This window comes from Vanessa cardui, chromosome 16 (genome assembly GCF_905220365.1).
Source record: "Vanessa cardui chromosome 16, ilVanCard2.1, whole genome shotgun sequence".
Classification (NCBI taxonomy): domain Eukaryota; kingdom Metazoa; phylum Arthropoda; class Insecta; order Lepidoptera; family Nymphalidae; genus Vanessa; species Vanessa cardui.
The window spans coordinates 13,474,073-13,496,774 of NC_061138.1; the positions used below are offsets into that span (position 1 = coordinate 13,474,073).

Below are 22,702 nucleotides of genomic sequence, written 5' to 3' on the forward strand. Positions count from 1 at the left end.
TAAAACTTTTTAATAAATTCCCACATATCATATTTACATTGGTGTCGAATTTGATATATACTTTTTATCGCGTTATGATTTAGTTCGTATTTCAATAAAAAAATTGTTCATGATATATACTGTTATCTGTTATCTACTGTTGTATCCCTGCAAAGGACGCGGGTCAGTTTGAAATTAGAACTTTCAATACAAATTAAAACAGAGTTTAAATTTCGCTTCATAAAGTGTCCATAAAAATCCACCTTCTTTTTTTTCTCAAATACATACTTATTAATTTCTAAAATCAATTTTTATCTCACTTGTTTCGTTCACTTTCTTTTTAGTTGCTAGAAATGTTCAAAGGTCATAGGATATCGATTCGGTGCACATGTCTTGATATAATAATAAAGAAAAATTAAATAAGTAATAATTAATAAACAAATAATTAAAAAATAATCAAGCTTCTTGTAAGCTAAACTCGTTTTATTGTTTCATTACTTCAATTCTTGTAACACGAATTTGAAGTTGACATGTGTTTACATTGTTAACATTGTTAAGGTAAATCAGCCTTATTTAGTGTTTGATTTTATATATTTGGTGTATGTATGTGGTAGTTAATGATTAATCGAACTAACATATAGGTACTTGTAATACATAATCAGTATCAGTATCAACATAACACAAAGTAAGACAATTTAGTATAAACTTTGTCATTAAATAGGAATGGCAGAATTACGGCTTATATAGTTTTACTACAAAGGTGTATAAATTTTTATAATAATAGATATTTGTACAAAAAAAAATGTAACAAAGTTCCTCAAATTTGAGAAAACAATAACAAAATTAGTTCAATTGTCAACAAATTGGTAATAAGCCATTAATAAAATGTGGTTTGTTGAAAAAACAGTTTAACAATCTATGATTATCCTTAATAAGTGAACAAGCCTAGCGTGTCGCCGGCATTACAAAAGACATTTTTTTCTAAAATAAAAAAAAAATATTATTTTTAACGGGCCACTTAAAAACTCAGTAGCTTATCGCTTGAAGATTGCACACAATTAGTTTGAATGAATAATTTAGCCTAGTTTTTAAGATATCACTGAAATTCTTAGAACAAGCCTAGCGTGTTCGCGGCGTGGCTATAGAAATTCGCATGAACACGCTAGGCTTGTCGCTGGCACTGAACGTGTTAAGTAGAGATTGTTGCAACATAAAGAACTATAAGTATCTACTGCAGTGCTCAATGGAAGAAGGCTAATATTTGAGTTAAGTTTGTATTCAAGTTATAGTATTTAATTAGATAGATATATGATCATAAGATGGTGGAAAAACTGCGGCAATGTTGATGGGGTTAATCTGTACCTCGGGTATTGGGAGCTCGCAAAAACGGGGGATACAAGTGTAAGAGATCCCGTAAAGAAGTTAAAAGGTTTTTGTTTCATTATCACTATTAAATTTAGTTTTCCTACTAGAAGAGTCCAGCTTTCTAGGTAAAAACTCTATCTGAGCATTCTGAGAGAGAATTTTACTAGTTGTTACTACTATGATTATTCTTAATGTGCGTCTCAAGGGAAACCCAATAAAAGTTACATGACGGTAGGTAATTAATTGATCTTTAATGTAAAAATTTAGTTAAATGTTTCTTGGTGTAACACAGTCTCCGGTGTCAGTGTATGTTAAAGATTGGACTGGTTCTTTTCTCCAGAGGCCAGTAAGGCCGCAGGTCATCCAAAAATAATTTTGCACGTGTACCGAGAAATTGCCAGTGCTCATATAAATGTGCATCAGAGAGTACATGGAGCTATTAGTTCTTTTTTTTTCTCACTGGAAAAACTCGCTTCCCCCACGTGATGGAAAGTGGGGGGTGTGTGGGACTCCCTGGAGTCCTGGACGCCGAGTGCGCCCAAGCACGCCGGGTTTACCCGCTAAGAAACCAGCGGTACCCTCTCCGTCTTTCGGAGGGCGCCACGGGATCGCTTACGCATGGCACCGTGACACCCTGACGGTCGGCCCGCCTATGCGGAACTCCAAATCCTAGAGGGAATTCCGGGGTACTGGGACAACCCCTGGTCCCTGCGGCGCCTGTTGAGGCGGGGGGAGAAGGTGCGCGTAGCGCCTTTTCCTCCTACCCAGACGTCTTCTGCGGAGCGAGTCAGCGGCGGCGTTATTTTCCCGCTCCCGCTCCGCGACTTCCTTCTGCGACATGACATTTTCGCAGAAGGAACGCATCTCTGACCATCATATCTCGCTACCGAGCATGGCGTTGATAACGTTCGGCAGCGCGAGGTCTCCGCCCATAGTCGCCGCAAGGATATGCCTCTGGGGCCCCACGCAGCACATTCGTACAGGGTGTACGCCGTGTCCACTCGTGGCAGGAGGGTGTCTCCTCCCGCCGCGCTATCCCGTGCAGGTACTTACCGAAGCATCCGTGCCTGGTAAGTACCTGCGTCATTCTGTACGACAGTATGCCGTGCTTCCTTTCAAACCAGCGACTCAAGTGGAGACGGATCGCCTCCACTGTCGCCAGGCCCGCCGTGGGTGACCCCAGATCCTCCTGCCATCGGGCGATCAGGGCTTGCTGGGATAGAGCCCTGATCCACCCGATCTCCGTTGACCCTGGACGGTCGCCGCGGTCCCTCACCTCGACCCGAAACCGGTACACTTCCGCGAGCACCTCCGCCTGGAGCTCCCAGGGCGGATCACCCGCGAGGAATGTCACCGCAATCCACGACACCGTACGGTACCCTCTGATGCCTCTCACTGCTAAGACCCTCTGCGGCTTTCGCAGTAGGGCCCGATTTTTAGCGGTGAGGGCGTCTATCCAGATCGGGGCACCGTACAGCGCCATCGACCTCACTACGCCGGAATATAGAAGCCGCCACAGCGATCCTGGCCCCCCCACATTCGGAAGTAGGTGACGGAGAGCGGCAGCGGCATTGATGAGCCTCGGGCCGAGATGGACAAAATATGGAGCTATTAGTCCTGCGCTAATCTTTGTAGTTGTCAAATTTGATAAAGCGAGCATTTGTTAATAGTAATAAGTCCGACAATGTTAATAGCACTTGATATCGGCAACCGCGTTCATTGTCAGTCACGGGGATACCGGAACTAATATTAATAAGTGAATGCACCACTTCATTAACCAGTGACGCATAGGGCTATATAATCTAATGTCAGAAGCTAGAACTCGGCTTTATACAGAAATCCCCGACTTCTACTGCTAGTATATAATTTTAAATGTTAAATAGTAAGTACTTAACTACTCAGGTCAGCGGTATTTTTTATGCTGTTAATATCATAAACTGTGAAATACTTAAAGAGGCGATAATCTGAAAGAAAAAAAGGATTTCCGTTTGAAATAAATCGATTAATTTTGGACACAATAGTATTTAAATCTGATAAATTGTTGGAACGCGAAATGACAATTGAAAAAGCAATTTGCAGCAAACAATCAAAAAGAGGGAAGGAGGGACCGATTGTGTCGGAAACCACAAAGGGTGTTTTTTTAATTGCTTGATCGCAAATGACCACAGCGTTCAGCCGGGACGTTTCAATGAATTCTTAGAATCTTATTTTTTAAATCTTTGTGTATAAATTACTATAAAAAAAACCGAGAAATGCTGCTAGCATTCTTGCCACCATTCCACGCGGTAATGATTTATACTGTAACTATTTTTAATTCTTATTTGTATAGTTAAAGACTTAATTTAAAAAAAAAAACAAGTATTAAAATCTTGATACGCATTTCCGAATTTTTCCAATCAAAATAAATCTTAATTAATGTTTGAGTTATAAAGATGAAATAAACATTGATTTACTAGTGTAAATAATAATTTTAATCTATCGATAAGGGGGCAAGCGTGCTGTACTTTAAACGTGGGAAAAGTACGTCCCAGTACGTATTCGTGTCTGGTGAAGTACCGCGATAAGGAAACATCTTAGGTCGGACTTCAAAATTTTAAGCACGCATTTAGTATGTTCAAATTTATATTATAAGGAAAAACAATTGATGTAATCTTTATGTATGCATTTCTCAAGGTTGCTAAGATTGCACTTATTGTTAGTAAACTTTAACGTCAAGTAGATTTGACAACTGTTTGTTATTAACTCAGAGACGTAGTTTAGACTTAGGTAGAAAAGCAGTTGTTGATATTAAAATTACAATAATATTATGTAAATGCCTATGGTCTTTGAATAAATGATAATAAATATGTTTTAAGTTTTTATTACACACATGTATAATTTCCGAAGTCGGTTATTAATTTGTGGCCTATATAGTAATATATAATCAATAGTAATGATTTTATCAATTCCGGCTATAAGTGACGACGACAACGAGAAAGAAATTGATAAGAATATTTGCAACTGTATAACAAATACATCGCTCTAAAATTTGATTTTAATAATTTTCTATCGTTTTTTTGGTAGGGTAGGTTAGGAATCAAGTATATTTGTATTCCGCGGCTACTATACTGTATATAATAAATAGGTAAGATTAGTTTTGGTGTATGTGTATTATGTTCGCAACCAATGATCTCGTTTTAAAACTTTTGTCATTGATTTTTTTTCTTTTTTCTTTCACATACATTTTTTATGGCAAACGAGCAGGAGGGTCACCTGATGGAAAGAAACTACCATCGCCCATGGACATCTGCAACACCAGGGGGCTTGCAGGTGCGTTGCCGGCCTTTAAGGAAGGAGTACGCTCTTTTCTTGAAGGTTCTCCTGTCGTAGCGGTTCGGAAAAACCGCCGGCGAAAGCTGGTTCCACAAAGTAGTTGTTGAAAATGTCTTAGAAATCGCGCTGTTGTTGATTTTCGGACATAAAATATCTATGATATCGGATATTATTACATATATATATTTATTACTACATAATTATATAATTTTATTTTAGGTATATGTTTTTTTAATAATATTCTCTTCGCCTATATTTTATATAATTTTGTATATTTACACTAAATCTTAATTGTAAACATAGCCTTGAGTATTTGTTGTAGTGTAAATTGTAATACTTTTAATGTTATTTACATTTACACGAATGTACAACACTGTTGAACATTTCGCATGTTAAATTTCAATACCTTCATTGTTGAAAAAGAGCAAATTTGCACAGCAGGAAACATATTGTTTATATAATAAAGTTTATATTTGCTTTTACCGAAGAATTATAAGAATGATTTTAATTTATAACATCTTTTATTTCTAACGATGATTGGGAATTCTTTTTTGTGCTTTTATTTAATTATTAGTTATTTAATATTTTAACTGAATGACTTCATATTGACACTTTGAAATAAAATATTTATTTAGTGGAAAGTGGTCACCAATGAAAACTGTTTGGTTTATTACAAAATAAACTATTTTGTTGTTCACGAAAACATCCTATATTACCATACTAAAATGTTTTAAGGAAATAAATAGTTATTATAATCGATTTCGTAGTACTAGTGATTTCGAATAATCAGGGGATAATACTTTAACACACACAATAAGGTGTTAGTAAAAAGGCAAATATTATAAGTTATATTTTCATTTTATTCTAATTCATTGTGATACGAAACAAAGAAAAACATGATTGTGATGGTTTATTTATTTGGACCGCCGTGTCTTTGTTTGGATATATAACAATTGCTATCAGATGCCTTAGAAGATTTTAAGTCTATGGGTTAATTGAAGAAGTCTCTTAGTTAAAAAATAAAACAGATACCAATTTTGAAGCTCGTCTTTATTCTTCGGTCAAATTTTCCAAGCTAGAGAAACTACAAAATTGGCAAATTATTTCTATCGTAAATCTGATTGGAGAATCGATTAAATCGATATACGAAAATACAATATGTAAAATTCAAAATTCGAATCAAACTTGCCTCTAGGTACCACATAGTAGTAATATTCAGTCGGTCCGGTTAGCTCAAGTGTAATTTCATGCATAACGGATGATTCTCCAAGATAAGGGGTGCTTTCTCGATGTAAGGAATGTTTAATACTACAACTCCGATATTTATGGCAGGTAGTGAACACGAGTCATAGGGTCAATTTGTCAGTACACTTACCTTTCATGTTACAAAAATATAAAATTACAAAGCGTAATATTTCATTTGTTATAATTATTTCGTTTAGTGCATAATATGTGATATAAATTATATTATAAGCGAAACACAGCACATGATTTACATAAATGTTAAATGGAGATTTTCATTCTGTTGTCACCAACTTAAGAGCCTTGTTTAAGTGTAACACGTGCGAACCCGGGGTCTCTAGCGTGATTTGTAATTGAACATAATTCTTTTATATTCAAAAATAGCCATATGTCTTATTTTAACATAAGGAGAATTAGAAAATAATATAATCACAATATCTAAAGATTTCGAAGAAGTTAACAGGAAAATCTCAGTCAGAAGACGCGTCGGGATTCACCGCCGACGCCGGTCAGCCGTGATCGTCTTTATAAAGATTTGTTGTTTGTACTCATTTCACTTGAACGTCGGTTCTCAGCACTGCACGGCGTAGTTGAGTTCGCAAACATGAAGTTGGAGCAGTGTTTGACGGAGAAGACCGTGAATCAAAATCTTCTGAGCATTCAGTACGCGGTGCGCGGCCCGGTACTGGAGCGCGCGGTACAGATTGAAAAAGAACTGGAAAAAGTAAGTTTATATCTACATTTGAATCCCTGACTTCATTTAACGAATAAATCCTGGAAAAATAGATAAAACCCGGGGAATTAGATACAATACAATCGCGATGGATTCGAGGCAATCAAATAATGTGGTGATCTGCTTTTTAGCTGGCGTTTATTGCATGCGTTTACTTAAATATATTGCAATGATAACTATTTAACAAACGTAAAACTTTTAATAACAAATTTATATAATTTTAATGTTACTTTACATATTTGTAGTTAAAGTAGAGCATTCGGTGGGCGTTTTATACGCCTTGTCCCAGTAAAAAAATCGTGGAGCTTAGAAGAAGTATGTAAACAAACGGACAAATTCTATACAGATTTGTTTTATACTATTTAATCTACATAAAATCGAAACTTTGGATAAAAATAGGCTCACAATTATTGCAGTTTCTACAAAAAAATTCAAGCGACAACTATAAAACATTATTATATTAATTTTGAAATAGATCTAAGACGAAATAATTTATAAAAAACGAATGTGCTTATTAAAGTCACCCGAGTAAGCTTAATAAGATAAAATAATTAAATTAAAATACATACGTCATGTAAAACAACTATGAAACTATTCAGGAATATACAATAGATCATACAAAGTAATATTCTTCGTAAGTCATTCGATTTTAATTAAGAAAGATAGAGTCTGATTTTATTACAAGTAATTTAACATAGTATAGGTATATACCTAAAATACCATACATACTATATAGTATGTATGGTATTTTGTAAAGTGAAAAAAAGTAAAGTATCTGCCTCTAAATTTCCCACGGCTGGGATAAGGCCTCCTCTTCCATTAAGGAGAGGGTTTGGAACATATTCCACCACGCTGTTCCAATGCGGATTAGTGAAATGCACATGTGGCAGAATTTCGATTAAATTAGACTCATGCAGGTTTCCTCGCGATGTTTTCCTTCACCGCCGAGCACGAGATGATGTGTTGCTTGCCTGGGTTTGAGCCCGCAATCATCGGTTAAGATATTCGCGTTCTAACCACTGGGCTATCTCAGCTCAGGAGCTGAGACCCTCTCCTTAATGGAAGAGGAGGCCTTATCCCAGCAATGGGAAATTTACAGGCTCTTATAGTATTTTGAATAGATTATAATTACAATGCACAATATTATTACAAGAATAAATATTGAGATTCTTGCGGGTTTTTCTCATTTTTCGTTGCTACAATTTTGTAAATTTGGTTCATCAAAGGTGCTATAGGCCTTCTCAAATTAAGTATGACTTTATTTTGCTTTAATCCGATATATTATTAAAGAGCTTCCAAGAATACTAACTATTAATTTATTAATACTTTTGATTTTAATTTACAGGATAAAAGCAATGACATACTAAGAACACATGTTATGTTTTCACGTCAGCGATTTAGTTGGTTATGTCAATTATTATAAACATCTTCATGGATCGCTCGCCCTGCTTTACTTTACAAGCGTTAAATTCTACGCCTTATAAATGTGAAAAATGATTGAGAACGTCCGATGATCTTCTCCTGTCGAACGAATGTAGCCACTGAGTCGGTTCCAATCAAGAAACTAGCACATTGCCTGCCTAACCTAACCTTTTCCTTTCAAAAATTTCAGGATGCCTCATGAATCTAGCCGTATTTGTTAGAAGTATTATTGTCATTATAGGATTTTCTGGAACAGGAAACATTTCTACATGAAACAATACATAAGAGATCAAAATTCTTGTCACTATTCCGCAATATCAAAGACATGTAGACTAGGACTACAAGATAATTTATCCCAGAGCGGAATTCCCTCCACAGCGAAACATTTGGAATGAATAGCGCCAATTGAAATATCCTCGATATCGGCGGCCGGGGAGGGTTTAGCGTTTATTGCGGCTTTCCGGGTAACGTAACGATTGTTTAGATCCATATAATTCGAAACAAACTTTATTACCTTCCGTGGAATACAGACAAATTAATGTTGTAGGCCGCAGGGTCGAGCGAATCTTCTTAATGACACAGCCCAGATATATTTTTTGAAGCCGATCTAGGATGTTGTGTTTGTTGCTGTAGTTGTAGTATGTTAATGAATTGTATGTTTATTTCAGGGCGTGAGTAAGCCTTTCAAACGCGTGGTCCGCGCTAACATCGGTGACGCCCATGCGCTCGGCCAGAAGCCTTTTACTTTCATACGACAGGTGTGTAATATTTACTTTATTGAGATTAAAATATACGTTAGTATGCCATGACACTGCCGATAGTTCAAATTAATAATATCGGTCGCCATGATATTTAAAACCTGGCAATCTCACACATAAACTTAAGGTAATTATAAGTTAGTAACTTTTATCAGATTCACGGTATATTTGTTTAAATACACCACAAATCTGATAAAAATACTACCCATAGGTAATAATCGTTTCTTGATAATTTTCAGCTAACTTCTATAAAGTGCTAAGAAAGAAGTACATAGTATTCTTAAATCAACCTTAACCTTTGTGCCTATGAATGTAAATAAGTGTCAATGGATATGTCAATACTATAATTATGGATCTATGCAGGTGTTAGCGCTAGTCGCATGCCCGGAACTGATGACATCGCCCAGCATCCCCGAGGACGTCAAGGAACGCGTTAAAGAGATTCTCGAAGATTGCATGTGAGATATTTAATCACCCTAAAAAAAATTACTTAAAGTTATACGGACAAACTTTTACTTTGGCTGGTTTTTATACCAAATAAACAGAATCAATATAATGAGTACAGTTTCATCAATCTTCCTGAGACTCATGACACTGAAAATTGAAAATAAACCGTAGATTTTATTTTTCAGTAAAGGTTCAGCTGGCGCCTATTCCCCGTCAGGTGGGCTAAGTCTGGTGCGCAGGCGCGTGGCGCAGTACCTTCACGAGCGCGACGGAGTGAGCGCGGCGTCCGAGCACGTGTACCTCGGCGCAGGCGCCTCCGACCTCGTCAAAACTGTGCTCTCCTTGTTCGTGCACGATGTCGATGGGAAACCACCATGTACTTACTTTGTATTTCATATTTCTTTAAATCTTTCCTGTTTTGGAATTTGGAATTTGGAAATTCAGTAAATACTGTTAACGTCACTAGCTATCAATATAATTATAAGTAAAGTAAAGTTAAGTAAAGTTCCCACTGCTGGGCTAATGGCCTTCTCTCCAATTAAGGAGAGGGCTTGGAACATATTCCACAAGGCTGTTCCAATGCGGGTTGGTGAAATACACATGTGGCAGAATTTCAATGAAATTAGACACATGCAGGTTTCCTCACGATGTTTTCCTTCACCGCCGAGCACGAGATGAATTATAAACACAAATATAATTATAAATTATGCAAATATAAATATAATTATAAATTATGCCTAAAAGATGAATGTGGATGATGAAATAAGAACATCACCATCGTTTTTAGAGTTTCTTTCACAAAAAATAAATGGTTATTGTTTCCTTCACAGCGGTGATGATTCCGATACCACAGTATCCGCTGTTTTCGGGAACCATCTCCGAATTAGGATTACGTCAAGCCAATTATTACTTGGACGAGGAAAATAGCTGGGCTTTGATGATCCAGGAGTTAGAGAGATGTTGGAGAGAGGCAAGTGTAGACAGCCACGTGCGCGCTCTGGTCGTCATAAATCCTGGAAACCCCACGGGACAGGTAAAAAGTTTCAGAATCGGTTATGTAGATCATGTTTATATGTATTTATAAAATATCAAAAATTGCATTGACGAAATCAACTAGTATCAATATATTGATGGTGGACTTTTTGACTTAGTATCTACATAATATTATATCTTTACTTCTGGTGTAAACATCTAAAGACACATATTTAGATCCATACTATAATACATTTTCATACCTATTTATTTTAAATTTAAATACCAATACTCATTGAGAAATATATTAATTTAATTAAGTTAAATGAAGATTAAAACAAATCGAAATCTCAATGATCCACAATCAACTAAGCGATGAGCACAGTCTGATATCTTGTAAGATAAATTAACTCAGTCTAAATAAATAGGAATGAAATAGATTAATCAATTAATTAAGTAAAGGGTAAAATCAAACGGAAGAGGAAAGTCACTCCAGTCCTCGTTCCCGAGGGTGTTGCTGCTTCATTACCGGAGCTATTTACTTTTGTTCCACTTGTAGGGGGCACTCTGAGTCATCTCTTCAGAATTAATGATTCGATTCTATTGCAAAGATTCCAGATAAGTGTTCTATTAGAACTGTATCAAGTATAGTCGGTAACATTAGTAGTAACTCATTAATTAACTAAAATACAAGTGATAAACTATAGCCCTAAGATTTTATTTAATTAAGTAAACATAAGTAGCATGCATTGTTGATTGGTAGTCATAAATATACCTATGCTATACGCTTACGATATTGGATGTCTCAAAATTCTTGTTGGTAAGGCTTTGTGTAAACCTGTCTGGGTAGGTAACACCTATTTATTATACATCAGATAATCTCCCGCCAAACAATACTACTCAGTAATGTTTTGTTTTGGTTTGAAAGGTGAGTGAGCCAGTGTAACTACAGGATATAACATTTTGTACCCGGGTTTGGCGCATGGAATGGTTAACATTTCACCAGCGCCATTGATGTGATCAGATGTGTTCAGAGGAGACCAGAATTACCATCAAATGGCCTATTTTCCCGTCCATTTACCTAAACCATAAAAAATAACTATACCTAATCTTATAATCTAATAATTGTGACACGCTACCTGTATCCATGTAATTTTAAAAGTCTTAAATTTCATTGAATGTCGGCAGGTGCTTACGAGAGAAAATATTGAAGAAATAATAAGATTCGCGTATGATCACGATCTCTTCATATTGGCTGATGAGGTCTACCAAGAGAACATTATTTCTAAGACTTTCCATTCCTTTAAAAAGGTAAGCGTTTTAATGATGTTGACATCATTACTTTTTTGTTAACTCTTAATCTGGGCACTTAATGCTTATAATTATCCTCTATTCGGTGGTAATTATCGTAAAAGGATGAATGAAAATCTACCAAACGCGTTTACCATATTACTCAATAAGATTATCCGTGCTTTAAAATAAAATGTTTGACCTAAAGATAAAGGATTAATTTTTCATGTATGATTTATCTTCTGCCTTCTTACTGATAATCGCGTGTGTCACCCAGGTGATGCACGAAATGGGTGCTCCGTACAGCAGCATGGAGTTAGCGAGCTTCAGCACGAGCTCGAAGGGCTGGGCGGCGGAGTGCGGCCTGCGCGCCGGCTACGTGGAGCTGCCGCGGCTCGCCCCGCGCGTGCGCGCCGCCTTCGAGGCCTCGCGCGCGCTGCAGCAGTGCCCCTCCGTGCTCGGGCAGTGCGCGCTCGACTGCATCGTAAGTTTCGCCAGACGCAGCGATGAATGTATAGTCGTTTGGTGTTGCGCTAATAAGTTTTCTAATAAATCTGGGAAAAACATCAACATAATAAATATCTTTGGGCGCTATGAGAATAAAAACGCTCAAACGCTCTTATAGCCTCTCTTTTTAAGTATGTATAATATGTACAATCAAAATACATATAAGAATTTTGCTTATCTTACATTTATAACTGACCCGCCCTGGATTTGCACGGGTGTAATACTGATACCAAATATACTAACTACAAAATATCTTGCAACGTACACAATTTTTCAGTGGTCAGACATTACTAACCGCTATGTTTAGCGTTCGCAATGCAAGCGCAAAAAATGTGTTAAAAACTTCTAAAATTATCAGCGTTTCTTTACTATATTGTCCATGTTATGTACAAAAACCTTTCTCTCGAATCACTCCATATAATGTAATTATGATATATAAAAAAAATAAATAAACGGCCAGTGTAATAATACCTATTGCGTACAGATGCGGCCGCCGCGGGCGGGCGAGGCGTCGTTCCCGCGCTGGTCGCGCGAGCGCGCCGCCGTGCGCCGCGCGCTGGCCGAGCGCGCCAACGCCGCCGCGCGCGCGCTCGGCGCCATCCCGGGGTACTCCTGCAACCCCATCGATGTGAGACAACCATTTGCATACACTTACATAACTCTATCTATGTATTCTATATTATATTTAGATCTTTGATCAGCATCAGGATATTTGTAGGTCGTTCCCCACGTTTAGTGCATCGTTCACGGTCTTAGTATACTATACAGAGCCGGATTTAAAGGTCTGGAGGCCCCAGGGCCACAAAGCAGTGGGGGCCCTAGACAAACAGAAGCGTAAACAACCTAATAATTATATTATCATGAATTAATTACTTTTTTATTTCAATCAGTAAGCTATGATTTATTTACTTGTATCGGTAACTTTCAAAGTATTAAATAATAACATTATTATAATTTGACTATATCTCGGTATTTGTAAACTTGCTGAAAACTGTGGCCCCCACTAATGTGGAGGCCCCAGGGCAGTTGCCCCAGTTGCCTATATACTAGCTAGCAATATGTGATAACTAACTCCTGTTGAAATGTTTTGTATATTGTATTGCTCAGGGCGCAGTGTTCGCGTTCCCGCGCGTGGAGTTACCGGCGCGCGCGCAGATCGCCGCGGCCGAGTTGAACGTGTCTGCGGACGAGTTCTACTGCTTGCGTCTGCTGGAGGAGACAGGTGGGGGTCCATTTCTATGACTTTTACACTGAAATGTCTTCGAAAACACGAAAACCCTCGTTTTACAAATTCATATTATTACAAATTCATACGATTTTATAATATTTCAGGTATTTGCGTAGTACCGGGTTCAGGGTTCGGTCAACTACCGGGCACTTTCCACTTCCGGACCACCATCCTGCACCAGCGGGAAGAGTTCGAGCATATGATGGAGTCCTTCCGACGATTTCACATTGACTTCCTCCGTAAATACTCGTAGTGACAAAGGCGATTGCGAATTCACATGGACATTTTTTTATAATGTTTTTATGTATCGAGCGAGCTGTGACCATATTATTTTGAATTTAAGTTTATTTATATAAATCCAAATGTCCTATAAAAACCAATATAATAGTCTTAAATGGCTGGTCTAGTATAATGTGACAGTATTTAATTAAATATTAAGTTATTACCAGTTCGTGATATAGATTCTACAGGTTCATCTAATGTTATGGCTTGTCTGAATTTACAAGAGTATGCGTATTATTTTTGTAAAATTAATGGTTTATCTGTTAAGTTTTAATAATAAATATAATATAGTCGTAAATGTTTTGGTTTCAATTGTTTTTTAAGTAAACGCCAATAACAGTATTAATACGTTCTTGGTTAGGTGTTTTACCTGTCACCTGACAGATATAAGAGCTCAGATGGCTCAGTGGTTAGAACGCGTGCATCTTAACGGATGATTGCGGACTCAAACAAGTCTGAACCACAACTGAACATTCATGTGCTTAATTTGTGTTTATAATTCATCTCGAGTGAAGAAAAACATCGTGCATGTCTCTAATTTCATAGAAATTCTGCCACGTGTGTATTCCATCAACCCGCAATGTAACAGCGTGGTGGAATATGTTCCAAACCTTATCCTCAAACACAGAGAGGAGACCTTAGCCAGCGGTGGGAAATTTACAGTCGGTTGTTGTAGCTGTTGATAGATATTAAATGCTTTTTTTACAGTTATTATTAATTTGTTGCTTTTTTTTTCAACAATTCAATTTTGATTCGAGTCGGTGATAGCGCTTGACGATTTAAAGAGCGTCTCACAGCTCGGTAAAGAATAGGCGCCGTGAGGCGTGCCCGTCCTGTTATAAGAATGTATATTAAACGTCGTATCGACAATAAGGGGGTTTACTGTTAAATAAACTTTTACAATACTCGCAATATAGAATCGTAATCGCGCTTCGCTTGCGTGGATTCCCAGCGGAGCCTGAATGTTTTAGAGCTTTGCTGTTCGTTCATGTCACGAGATACAGCGATTTCGTTTCGATATAGGCTGTATTTAGGGTACACGTCCTACGCAGCCGAGATTAATACGAAATAATAGCAGTTTTAATTGGATATAAGATGTGTTTGTCCTATTAAGAAAATTTTGGTTTATTAAAATTTAGTTTCATGGACAAAAATTAATCCGCCCAGTTAGGCTTCACGATGGAATGCGTTATTTATTATATTGATACTATTTTCATAGTACATAATTATATGTAGCATGATTTGATTAGGATTGATTTCATTGCATCAATCGAAATCAAAATACGTCTTATTCGATTACGCTCCACAGGTAGGATTGAATTAGGTAAATGTTTAGACATCTATTCTGATGCGATAGAGTAAAGTTAGCTAATTAGATTTTCCGATTGAGATGAGATGAAAAATCCTTAAGTGTTGATTTATAATCATTATTGTGTTTCTTACAATTGTTTTTCTTTATTGATGACACATCTATTTTTACATATTCTTTATATCTAATGCTCGAAAAGCTTATTCAAATGAAATCTGTACAATTAATGAGATATACCTTCTTATAATTAACTTTCGTTACTTACTACATTTTTTTTCACGAAATTGTACACCGCCTTTTGCCAATAATATATAACGTGTTTCTTAAATCAATTTCGCATCGTTGAGACAAAGACAGTGGAAAATAATATTGTCTGTTATAATTATTATCATGCATAAAATAATCAAGAGCAACATTCTTTAAAAACACTTTTGGAATATTGGGAAAATGGATAAAACATTGGAATACAATATTGCCGGTCGTTACAGATGGAATCAAAAAATAAGATAGCGTATTCGAGATATATGAGAGGGTGGCAAGGGGGCGCGGGTGAAATATTAAATTTTGGTGGCTATTAACGTGCTGTACGGCTCAAACGAAATAATACTTTTACACACGATATGATATTAGTAATATATCTGACTATGTCCTTTGTATTGCGCCAGTCAACATTCACGCTCAGTCGAGTCGTAACGAGAAATAACACAATAATACCTTCGTTTCATATCAGAACTGCGTTTCGTTTGTCTATGTATAACAAATATATAGAATTAGGAGGTTTATATACATAGTTAGAACAGCGCAAGCAACTAATAAAATTACCTACAGTTGTTGATGAGTTGTTTGGCTCTTGAGCTATTTTATATTGATAATCAAGGTATTTTTTATGTATAACAGTTATTAATATTCTAATATTATTATTAAATATTATAATAAGTAGCATATATGACATGTTATTATCTTATAAGGCAGTCGTTTTGTCGGTTTCTAAAATGTTGACTATTCCAATGTTAATTATACTCCATTGGGAATTTGGTAATTGAAATTTTAGCTTTCAGTATTAAGTCTGATTGATTAACCCCTCTGGAAGTATCTTTTAGATTTTAGGTTTCATTCTATTAGATTCTTTTTTAAACGAATATATCTGTTGCCTCTCTATGGCCAAGCTTGACTCTTGGTTCTTTCTTTTTAAACTTAACAGGGTTGATGGTTCCGTTGGGTGATAAAACTAAGGGGATATGAACTTGACGGATGTTCTGCATATTTTGTTTAACTTCCCTAAACTCTGTATCCGTTGGCCCCTCCTAAAATTCTTCGTCTTATTCAAAATATTTCCGCCCAATCCTGTGTAAATATTAAAATTAATAAAATTAAGCTCATTTAACTGTCATGTTTATAATAAATCTATTTCTACCGCTAGTATAGCATGTCAAGTGTAAGTTGGCGTGTGGCAAAAACATGTACTAATTTTTTTTGTTCATTTATATCTTATTTGTTTTATTTACCCCTATTAAGAAACCTTACCCAAAATCTATTAAAATTGAGACGTAGAGAATTATTTTCTAAGGAGATATTGGTAAAATAAAGAAAACAGTGGCAAAACAAAGGGTGTAGCAGGTGCTGCCACTGGAACGCCAACTTATACTTGTCAGTCTATAATTCCTGTCATGACTTCTCATGTCATTGTGTGTGGGACTCCCCAGTTTCCTGGACGCCGAGTGCACCCAGGACCACCGGGTTTACCCACTAAAAAACCAGCGGTACCCTCTCCGTCTTTCGGCGGGCGCCACGGGATCGCTTACGCATGTATCCGTGACGCCCTGACGGTCGACCCGCCTATGCTGGCCTCCAACACCAAGGGGGCGTTCTCGGGGTACTGAGACCCCCCCTTTTCCCTGCGGCGCCTATTGAGGCGGGGAGAGAAGGTGCGCGTAGCGCCTTTTCCTCCTCCCCGGTCGTCTACGGCGGAGCGGGTCTGTAGCGGCATTCTCCCGCCCCCGCTCCGCGGCTTCCTTCTGCGACATCACGTTTTCGCAGAAGGAGCGCATCTCCGACCAACACGTCTCACTGCTAAGCATTTCGTTGATGATGTTCGACAGCGAGAGGTCTCCGCCCAAATATACTATATCCTACTAAACATTAATTGTATTGATTAGTGAATATATATTCAAAAATTCTAAATTTAAGGTTGGCAAGTGGAATATTGTGCTGTGAGAATATCAATTATCGATATTTAAGTGATTGTCATTTTTGTGCTCTCGAAAGCGCAGTCAAACGAATTCGACAAATAAAAATAAGTGTTATAATAATGGCCGTGCAATTCGCTTTTATACTGTGACGTTTATGTGTATGAAATCGTATTCTATTGTTAAATAAATGCAGCTGAATTGTTATTTGATGATACGATTTGATATCATATTTTATGTGAAAATATTTGAACACTTTTATTGTTTGTTGTAATAACTTGTAACGGACCATATTACAAATGGTGTATTTGGTAAATAATAGCGTTTCTTTTGGAACAATTATTATGAATTCCAAACATTTTATGCTTCAGTAAGCTTATATAAGCACTTTATCATCGTGTAAAATAATCTCAGTACTTTCATTACCGTACTTTTTTGAATTGGAAGGCTTTGATGGTCATTGTGGTGTTGGTATTAGAAAGTCGTGGGACCTCCGTGGTAATACTAGAATAGAAGGTAGAAAAGGTAATAAATGAATGAATGAATTATACTTTATTGTACACCACAAACAAAAACATAGAAAGACACGGAAAAAAGCAAGTAAAACAAAATTAATAATATACAAATTACTAATTACGAAGAAATAATAATATTTTAACGTGATAGTGATTCTATGATCAATAAATATACTGTAATATTAATCGAAATCAAAATACACTTTATTGAACTAAGTCCTTAATAGGATTGTTTTAATTTCTCAACCATTAGGAAAGATTATTTAGTAAATTGTTTACGTTAAAATATTTGATAGTAGTTTCAAACTCAAACTCAAATATCTTTATTCAATATAGAAGCATTACACTTTCTTATTGATGGTCAATTGAAACACTACCACCGGTTCGGAAAGAAAATACCCTGACCTGAGAAGAACCGGCGAAAGAAACTCAGCGGGTTTTTTTTTTATTTGTCTTATGTATTATATAAATAAACAATTTAATTTGAGATGAAATAGCCAGGAGGCGATCGTATCATTCCCAAGGTGCTATCGATCATAAACTCATTAATTGTATAATAACCTTTTGCACACAAGCGTTCCTTAATATTTTTTTTAAATTTGGCAACAGAGGCATTTTGAACGCTTTCTGGGATCCTGTTGTAAAACCGTATACATTGCCCCACAAAGGAGTTACTGACTCTACGCAGTCGAGTAACAGGAGTAACAAGTTTGTGTTTGTTCCTTGTACCAATGTTATGAGTATCACATTTTCTCATGAAATCATTAATATTTTTTCGTACATACATAACATTAGAGAATATATATTGAGAAGCAACAGTCAATATCTTGATTTCTTTAAATTTATTCCTTAACGATTCTTTAGCTCCTAGGTTGTAGATTGCGCGAATAGCCCTCTTCTGTAGCACAAATATGGTATGGATAGCGGCTGCATTGCCCCACAGCACAATACCGTATGACATTATACTATGAAAGTAGCTGAAATATACTAAGCGAGCCGTATCAACATCGGTACATAATCTAATTTTTTTGACCGCGAATGCCGCAGAACTCAGTCTACTCGCCAATCCGTCAATATGGGGGCCCCATTGCAACTTGGCATCAACAGTAAGGCCAAGAAACTCAGCAGAATCAATTGGATCCATCGATTCCCCATTGATGAGTACATCGGCTTTTACATTTTGTACATTTGGCGTATTAAATTTCACAATTTTAGTTTTATTATTATTTAGTTTAAGATTATTTACGCTAAACCAATGTACTATATCAGCTATAGCATTGTTTACGTCGTCGTACTGTACCTGTTTTCTATTAATTTTAAAAACTAAGGAGGTGTCATCAGCAAACAATACTATATCATGTTTGTTCCCAACAAGAAAGGGCAAGTCATTTATATATGTGAGAAACAGAAAAGGTCCAAGAATTGATCCCTGAAGGACCCCCATACCAACTGAGACCCCAGGAGACCTTTTTCCTTTAACGTCAACCCTCTGAATTCTATTGTTAAGATAGGAAGTCAGAAGGTCGAGCGCACATTCTCTAATTCCACAGTGATAAAGTTTCCTGACCAGAGTCTCATGTTGAACACAATCAAAGGCTTTGGATAAGTCACAGAAAATCCCTAAGGCATCCCGTGACTCTTCCCAGGCTTCATAGATATTCTTAATAAGCTCGATACAAGCGTCTGTAGTCGAGCGACCCCTCGTGAAGCCATATTGTTTACTATGAAGCAGATTATGTTTGTTAAAGTGTTCTAATAATTGATTTAGAATTATTTTCTCAAATATTTTGCTCAGTGTAGGTAGAATTGAAATTGGCCTATAGTTGTTGGGGTCTGAAGAACTACCAGATTTAAATATTGGAATAACTTTACTATGTTTCATCAGGTCAGTAAATATACCACGTTGGACACAACTATTAAATATTAAAGCAAGATAAGGTGCAATCACATCAATAATCGAATTTATCACCTTTAGAGAAATACCCCATAAATCAGCCGTTTTCTTGAGTTTATTTTGGGATTTGTTTTCCAAGCTTTCTTTAGCTCACTTAAACAAGATTTATCTACTTTTTTTATAAAACCAAGATCGAAGTCATCTTTACTATTTACTATATTATTAGGTTTGAACACAGAACGCTCATTACAATTCAGATTAAAATAAAAATATTTATTATGACTTAAATCAGCCTTTCAGAAATTGGAAGTGAGGATAACAAAATATATTTATGTACTTATGATGATGCTGATGCTATTATTGTTTACTAGTTTTCGCCCGCGGCTTCACTCTGTTTTTAAGGTGTTGTCAAGTTGCTTCATATCAAGTTTCATCAAATTCGTTTCAGCGGTTTGAATGAGTGACAGATAGACCGACAGACAGAGCTACTTTCACATTTATTATACATAAAAAATTGCTTAATGCGATAATGCGTCTCTTCATCCGCCATTTGCGATTTACAGTGACGTATCACACCGGTGACGTCAATACGGAACGTCATATGATCACAAACAGCTGTTAGCTCGTTTCCCCGTTAATGCGTAATGCATTGCAAGTATATTATTATAATTGAATGTAAACAAGTTTACCCTATAAAGCCGGTGTAAGGTTTAGGATTTCGTTTTGACCCTATTCTACCACGTTATTTCAGAGCGCATATAAATGACTGGTAGGTGTTTTAAGTTGTTGGTTTGTGAACACTTTGTTTCTGCCGAAGCAAGATGACAAACCGTTGATAATTTTCAATTCAATGTAATCTTCTCAAATATATAACGCAACGATGAGTATATTAGTTTATATTCGGTCTTTGAAAATACGCAAGATGGCAGATCCTTCAATCAGCTGTTTCGGTTCAAAAACAAAGCGAAAGTCCCTCGTGGTCGCTAAATGCTAATGCACCTGAATTGCTATTCGGGCAACGGCGAAGTCCATTATAGAACAATCCTTTTCACATTACTGGGCAGCCGGCATACCTTTTGAAACTTAAAAATAAATTTATAGTAAAAACAGTTTAAGGAACTAGCCATTATTTAGTATTTGACCATACTACAGATATTAAATATCAAGGAAAGCAAATTATTGAGAAGTTTCTCACCTACTGGGCAGTCACCCACTCCTTAGATTTTCTACCGTCAACATATTTAGTGTTTTGGTGTTCTGGTTTCAAGTGTGAGTGAGCCAGTGCAACTAAATGCACAAGGGATTAAGCATCTTAGCTTCCAAGGGCAGTGGTGACTACTTACCATGTGACCCAATTTTTCGATGCCGATTTGTATTATATAAAATATTAAACATTTTCATTTTCGATTATAATGCTAGTAAAGCAAAGTAACGTAAAAGGCTTTAATTTTCCCACTCCTGGGCTAAGGCCTCTTCTCCCATTGAGGAGAGGGTTTGGAACATATTCCACCACGCTGTTCCAATGCGGGTTGGTGGAATGCACGTGTTGCTGAATTTCAATGAAATTAGACACATACAGGTTTCCTCACAATTTTTTCCTTGACCGCCGAGCACGAGATGAATTATAAACACAAATTAAGCACACATATAGTGGTGCCTGCCTGGATTTGAGCCCGAACTCATCGGTTAAGATGCACGCGTTCTAACCACTGGGCCATCTCAGCTCTAATGCTAACCTATTCTGTAGCAAATAGTTTAATAGAATACATGAATCCATGTGATGCAAATTGGCCGAGCAGATATTAGTCACGGATGGCTACGCAGACGGACAGGTTTTAAAAATGAAAGGCTAAAACCGTGAAAAAATAATTCAGACCAGACCATACGTATATTTATTTAGATAGGATTTTTAACATTGAGTCCCTAAATTCTACTAATATCATAAATGAGAAATTTTGTAAGAATGGATGTATGTATGTTTGTTACTCTTTCATGAAAAAAATATTGACCGGATTTGGATGACATTTTACAGTTATATATTAATACATTAGAATAACATATACACTACAATTTATAATGATTTTATGTAATTTGGTCATAATATACAAACATATCAACCCTTGCGAAGCTGGGATGGGTCGCCAGTATACACATACAATTAATTAATAGTTATAAATGTAATATAACACAGTTGATATTCGATTATAGCTATCAAAAGGAACGTTTCTTATTCACGCCATTCATGTAAAACTTAATAATTGGGTGATATTATGGATCTCTTATTCTTTATGTTTATGTTGATATTGATGCCTAGCATGTTTTTTTTATCTATAAATACATATATAAGTAACTCTATCTGTTAAGCTTGCTCGACTAAACGATATTGATGATTTTGTAAGCTCCCTAATGACAGCCATTGGCTAGGCATTTTTAACATGTAAGTTGTACAGTCGTATGCAGTTTGAAGGATTATCGTCTCAAACTGAAATATAGTAACGCGGATTCAGCTCGAATTTAATATAGTTATAATTTATTATGACAATATGATCGGATTAATTGTCTTTGAAGGTTGAATCGAAAAAGTAGTTTTTGAGTTTTTTTTCAATGATTACAGTAAGTAACTATTTCATGTTTAGTTCCATATCATACATGTGATATTCTTATCACATAAATAACACACATATCAGTTTTAAGCGTTTTATGTTATGGTAAATGTATTTCAAACCTTAATATTTAGACAAAACCAATGATATTCTAATAAACAGATATGTTATACCCATACTAAACAACAGAAAAAAGTGTGCCGCGCCAGGGACCGTTTATTTTAAATTTCGTTACAAGAAAAAGGGGTAGCTTGATAAAAACAATAAGTAAAAGGGATAACTGGATGTTTTAATTACGCAAAACGTATTACTACATAATTATGATGTATTATAACGTATTACTGGCATAGTTATGATGAAAACGACTAAGGCAAACGTCCCAATTAGGACGTTTGCCTTAGTCGTTTTCCTAAGTTTTCTAGTCTTCACTTTTTGCGTGTTAAAAGAAGGCGAATAGACGTAGGTATGAATGATATATTTTGTTTGTTTACATTGTTAGCTGTAAAAATTAATTATTGTCACTATAAAATACATCTGGTCAAAATGTAATTATATTCTTACGAAGCCATGACGAATAGCTAAAATATCATAATACGATAAATAAATTTACAGACAAATTATAACAAGAAAACCGGTGCCGGCTTACTCGTTACGCCGC

At 36.3% G+C, this 22,702-nt stretch overlaps 1 protein-coding gene across 2 annotated transcripts; it reads left to right on the forward strand.

Moving 5' to 3' along the window:
* Positions 1–6,439: 6,439 nt before the first annotated feature.
* Positions 6,440–13,769, forward strand: LOC124536519 (alanine aminotransferase 2-like). Of its 2 annotated transcripts, XM_047113074.1 has the most exons (10): positions 6,441–6,622; positions 8,722–8,811; positions 9,175–9,269; positions 9,444–9,634; positions 10,089–10,291; positions 11,419–11,541; positions 11,798–12,004; positions 12,512–12,655; positions 13,135–13,249; positions 13,360–13,769. In XM_047113074.1, exons 1-10 carry the CDS (start codon positions 6,503–6,505, stop codon positions 13,506–13,508), a joined length of 1,437 nt encoding a protein of 478 aa, XP_046969030.1. In that variant the 5' UTR covers positions 6,441–6,502; the 3' UTR covers positions 13,509–13,769. The 2 variants fall into 2 exon arrangements, with proteins under 2 accessions (XP_046969031.1, XP_046969030.1); XM_047113075.1 differs by lacking the exon at positions 11,419–11,541 and having other exon boundaries at positions 6,440–6,622.
* Positions 13,770–22,702: the final 8,933 nt, after the last annotated feature.